Here is a 5599-nt window from a genome sequence, read left to right on the forward strand (position 1 = left end):
GGCGGCCTGGCCTGGCGACTCAGTGCCCAGGCCCGGGGAGCTGTGCCCGAAGTGGGGCCCTGCCCATGAACCCACCGCAGTGGGGGTGCCCGGGCGCCATGCGTGCCTGTGTGCAGGGCAGGCCCCCACTCCCGGCGCTGCAGCCGCGCTCAGTCCCCCCGACTGTGTCCACCCCCGTCTCCGTGCTGAAAGAGTTGAAGGGAGACGAAGGCGGGGCCTCCCTGGCCGCAGGTCAGTCGGCGCTGTGGAGCGGGGAGCCCCTGCGTCCTGGTGCGACCCCGCCAGGGAGGGCCCCAAGGCGCCGCAGCCCTCTCCTGCCTCCCCGCTGCTCCCCTCAGCAGCGTGTTTCAGTGGATCTGCCTGCTCTGCTCCCCGCTCTGTCTCTGGGGCGCCCTCTCACTCCCGAACCTCGGGCCTGCGCCCCAGGTCTTGTATAAATAAATCTAAAGATCAAAGCGATGAAGCCCTTGAAGGCAGGGTGTTGTCCCTGAGGCGAGACTGGCGCGCCTGACCGGGCCTCCCCCGGGCTGTGAACGCCCACCGCGCCTGACGGGGCCTCCTGGCCTCCCCCGGGCAGTGAACGCCCACCGCGCCTGACCGGGCCTCCTCCCCTCCTCTGGGCTGTGCACGTGCTCAGCTGCGGGTCCGGCTCACTTCTGCCTTCCTCGCCCAGGGCCGGCCCTGCTCAGACACCACGGGCACCCCAGGAGCTTGTCTTGCTGGAACTCTGGGTCCAGGGCCAGCGCCGGGCCTCGCCCAGCCCCAGCCGGCCTTCCCGCCCAGCCCGGGGGGAGCCGGGGCGCCCCTCTGCTCTCACTGCACATCTGGCCCCCGGCCCCACCCCACGCAGCGGGGGCTCCTTGTGGCTCCCGGGCGCACCTCCGTGCTGCGGCCGCCAGTGTCGAGGGGCGGCCTGGATTCGCGGGCACCCCATATAGCAGCACGGGGCCCACGCCGCACCCCTGAAGCGGCCGGCGTTTTAGCGAGAAAGTGTGCTATGGCGAGGCGCCGTTCGGGCCCCAGGGGTGTGAGCTGGCGGGGGACACGGGTTCGCGGCACCCACACCCAGCTTCCGCCAGAGGCGTCTGATGGCCCCGATTCCGCACTCCCGTCACTGGGGCGGGTCCCCGCAGGGACGGGGCCTGGGGTCTAGGGCCCGGCCCAGGCCCTGTCAGCTGTCCGCCGAGAGGCCCCTGGGGCTGCGGAGTGAGGCGGCTGCGCGGGGCTCGCCCGGCCCGAGAGCGCCACGGGCCTGCGCTGGGCCAAGAGTGACGCCCTGTGCCACCTGGGCACCTCTCGCTCCACGTGCCCGCCTGGAGGGCACCGGGCATGTCGGGGCTGGGCCAGGCCCCCCGCACAGCCCCTTTCCAGCCAGTGGCGAGTGGCCGGCGCCCCGCCCTGGGTCGGGAGCCAGGCAGCGCCCTCAGCCTGGAGTCCAGGGGCCTGCCCTCGGGGCGCCTCTTCTGCCCATCAGCCCGAGAGTGGGCCTGCCCAGCATCAAATATTCATCAGACAGCTCCAGCAGCCACTGCCTCGGGCAGCCGGGCCCTGGTGGGAGCTAAAAATAGACCAGAGGCTGCAGAACCGCTGTGGGAGGGGGCGGGGAGGCCCAGGGCCCGTCCACCTCGCACGTGCGGGCGGCTGGGCCGGGCGCCGCAGAGCCCTCCCTGGGGTCTGCCCAGCGCCGACCGGGGCTATTTTTATCGACACCGTTGATCCCGGGACACAGCGGCCCCCAGGACAGTCTCTACTGGCCAGGATGACAGCCTGGAGCCCCAGGAAGTCGGCCAGCAGGAGGCTGTGCCTCTGGCCCCTCCGAGCAAGCAGCTGGGCCCCACCTCCTGCCCTCCCCACCACCCCTTTAATGCACTCTACTAGGCTCCTGGAGCGCGTGGGCTCCAGGAAGGTTCTGGAACAACAGGGAGCAGCAGCAGGCAGCCAGGGCTCCTGGGACAAAACGGCTGGGGGGCTCACCCCTACGTGGCCGGTAAGCTTGGGTCGCTGCAGCCCGGACGGCGGCCCTGGGGTCCCTGGGCACCCGCAGAGGCCGCGCTGGCCGTCCTGGCCAGCGGGAGGGGGCCGGTGGCCAGTGGCCTGTGGCTGCTCACAGGTCTCCGGACCCCCCTCTGGGCAGGGCGAGGCCACCCCGGGCACCCGTCGTGGGCACACACACCACAGGTGGGCGCGAAGAGACGGGTGAGGGGCACTAGAGTGGTGGCCCCTCCACGGGGCAGAGGCCGGGGCTGGGCTCCCCGAGCTCGGGGGAGTGGCCCAGGCAAGGAGCTGCGGGCCACGGCCCTGGCCGGGAGGACAGTGGGGGCTGCCTCGTGGGACTGTGCAGGGCGGTGTGGGCAGGGAGGGCCGGCCTGCTCGCAGCCGCTGTCCAGCGGGCCCATGCTGTGCCGAGGCCGCTCCCGGGCCGGGTGACCCTAAGGAGTGACCGAAGCTCGGTGCTGCGGGCCGCCCGGTGGCGACCCACACACCGACGTGGGCAGGCGGGCGGCAGAGCAGACAGGCTGGCACTGGACGCGGTCAGCAGAGGCTCCTCCCACACTGGCACCCAACAGGGCAAGGGCGGCTGCAGAGAGCGGGCCTGGGGGCGCTCAGGAGGGGGGCGGGGGGCGCCTCCAGGGGCAGGCAGGAGCCGCCCAAACTCCCCAAACTCCGCCCTTACCAAGTGAAGAAGCACTAGTGGGGCCGTCTGGGCCCCTCCTGGGCAGCCCACCGCAGCGGGGGGGTCAGGCAGAGCTCCGGCTGCGGAGCCCAGGACGGTGGCCCGGCCGGCACTGCGCTGTGGCCAGCAGCCCCGCCTGCTGCCCGCCTGGCTTGTCCACATCACCCACACAAAGCCGGGGCTCCTCGGCCCAGGCCGCCGGCAGACCCAGGGAAGGGCCCTGGCGGCCGCCGGTCCAGAAAGTGGCCAGGCCTGGCTGCCACGGCCCAGGGGGCTCGGGAGGCCAGCCCAGGGGAGCAGGGGCTGCCCCGGGCCGCGGCCACTCACCACGAGCTGGGGCACGGGCAGCGAGCGGCCCTCCTGGCTCAGGGACACGTAGGTGAAGAAGGCGCTGGCGGCCCGGTAGCGCTTCTGCGAGTTGTCCACCACGGGGTCGGCGTCCACCAGGACCTCGATCTCCATGGACTTGTTGCTGGTGAAGGTCATGCGGCCGGAGATGGTGATGACGCAGCCTGCAGAGAGGGGCGGTCAGGGCTCGGGGTGCCGGGGAGCTCGGTCAGCCCCGCCCCCGAGCAGACCGGCGCTGACCCAACCTCCTCCCAGCTTCGGCTCCCGGAGGCCACCCGCGGCCCCCAGCTCAGAGTCAACTCTGCCCCTGCGCCGCCCGCCGGCACCGCGGAGAAGCGTCTTCACCTCGAGGCGCCTGCCTGCTGGGGCCAGCGCCCGCTCCTTGTCCCGGGCTGGCCCCGGGCCCAGACACCCCAGGCACAGTGGCCTTCCCTGGACGCTGCGCCCCGTCCTGGTCAGACCCCTCCCTGCTCGGGGTCAGGACGGAGCCCCACGGGCACCCCCACAGCACTGCCCCTGGTGGCCTCCCCTCTGACCCCGGCCCCCCTCAGCCCTGAATGCCCGCCCAGGCTCTCCCGGCCTGGACCTGCCCCCCGACCCCAGGGTGCCCAGCTTTCCCACCACGGTGGGCCGCGCTGCTCGCGGGTGACTGTGGGCCGGGCGCTGCGAGTCCTGCCCGGGCCGGGAGGCAGCAGCAGGGGTCAGAGTCGCCATCGCTGACCCCGGGGCTGCCCCACGCTGGCACCGCTCCCCGCCCGCCAGGAGACGGTGCCCCAGCGCGGGACACGGCCCGGGCCCGCATTAGGAGGCCCGGGGCAGACAGCGGGCCGCCGGCTGTTCTGTCCCAAGCACTGTCGGTCTGTGCCACGCACCGTCATACTTCCGGGGTGCTCGGTGTCAGGTGCGGCCACTTCTGGGGGGAGGAAGGCCACGGGGCCAGAGTAAGGGGCCTGTGAGCTCGGCACGCAGAGCGCCGGGGCCGGGAGGGTGAGTCTGGGGCTGAGTCAGCAAGGCAGAGCGGAGGTCAGCGGGGGGACACGGGCCCCACGGCCCGGTGGTGCTGCTGTCGGGCTGCCCTGACCCAGCGGGCGCCCCCCCCGAGAGGGACCCCGTAGGAGCTCGGGGGCCCGGGCCGTGGCTGCTTCTTGGGGACGAGTGGAGAGGGGGCGTCCCGAGCCGCCCACGAGGCCTCCCCCACGTGCCTGCAAACTCCCGGCTTCTCTGGTTTCTGGGCTGGAAACCAAACTTCTAACTCAGTGCGAAGTTTCAGACACAGCTGGGCTGCCCCGGGGCGGGGCTACAGCTGTCCCCAGCCACCGCAGCAGCCTGAGTTCGATGCCCGGCCAGGGAGGGACCCCCAGGGCGCAGCACACCCCTCCAGTCCCCGCTGCCCCCTCAGCAGCGTGCGCCTGTTCTGCTCCCCACTGTCTCTGGGGAGTCTTCTCACCCCGAGCCTCTGGCCTGCGCCCCAGCTCTAGTGTGCACAAATAAAGTAAATCTTAAAAGAGCACAAAGCTGCCTCTCAGACAGTGGGCAGGCTGACCGAGAGCCACGGACATGGCGACGAGGGGGCTCTGTCCTGCGGCTCCAGGCCCGGGAGGGGCCAGGGCCCCCCGTTAGCCGGGCCCCCAAGGGTGGCTGGCTCAGGGGTCTTGGTCTAAAGACAGTCGGGTCCCAGCTCAGGCACCGCCAGGGCCTCCCCCGACACGATCGGGCCTGTGGCCAGGGTGCGGGCGCAGGCGTCAGTCAGTGCTCACCGGCGGGCAAACATGGACACACTGTCCGCACACAGGTCCAGGCGCCCCGAGAGTGCGCCCTTCTCCACAAGGCCCCTCGTCTCTGCTGCCCCGAGTGAGCGCTCCCTGGGGCCCCACGGGACCCGGACACCGCCACACGGTCGGACAGCGTCCGACAGCCCCCGGGGACCCTGCAGATACCGGCAAGATGCCACGCGTCCACTTCGCCTGGCCCCAACCCCTCGGGACGCAGAACGAAACCTCCTCTCTGCGCCCGCCCCGGCCCAGCCCCGGCCCAGCCCCGGCGGATGGGGGACACGGAGGCTGGCCCTCCACTCTCACGGCCAGCAAGGGCCTCCCCGCGGCTGGGTTACGAGGGCGGTGGCAGACAGTGGGTCTGGGACGGGCTGGGGCTCAGGCGCCCCCCGGCCGCGGCCCCTCGGGGAGCCAGCACAGGCGCACAGCGCAGGAGCCTGGCCAGCGAGCTCGGAAGCGGCCTCCTGCCTAGCCGGCGGCTCTCAAGGCTGCGGTGGACGTGACCCGCTCCCCTGGGGCAGAGTCTAAACGACACTGGCCATGCCCAGGCCAGTCACCGACTGGCACCGAGCCCTGCCAGGCAGACGGCAGGGAGCGCCGACCCCACCTGCTCTTGCTGCCTGGGGCGGCCCCAGCCCCGGGTCCTTGGTGCAGGTGTGCTCTGGCGGGGGCCGGCCTGCGGGCCTGGGCCTCGTGCTCAGCACCCTCCGGTCAGTGCCGGGCGGTCAGCACCCCGCGGTCAAGGACGGTCCGACCTGACAGCTCCTCCAGACGCGGCCTGGCCTCAGGACCCGACCTCAGCCAG

At 72.6% G+C, this 5599-nt stretch overlaps 1 protein-coding gene across 1 annotated transcript in view; it reads right to left on the reverse strand.

Moving 5' to 3' along the window:
* The window catches only part of ACOT7 (acyl-CoA thioesterase 7), a 60199-nt gene that overhangs the window by 1924 nt on the left and 52676 nt on the right, over positions 1 to 5599 (reverse strand). Inside the window, exon 6 of the mRNA XM_012722052.1 lies at positions 3002 to 3186. Coding sequence (XP_012577506.1) covers positions 3002 to 3186 — 185 coding nt within the window. The remainder of the gene's footprint in view (positions 1 to 3001; positions 3187 to 5599) is intronic.

The sequence above is a fragment of the Condylura cristata genome, unplaced genomic scaffold (assembly GCF_000260355.1).
Source record: "Condylura cristata isolate star-nosed mole 26May11 unplaced genomic scaffold, ConCri1.0 scaffold00008, whole genome shotgun sequence".
Taxonomy (NCBI): Eukaryota; Metazoa; Chordata; class Mammalia; order Eulipotyphla; family Talpidae; genus Condylura; species Condylura cristata.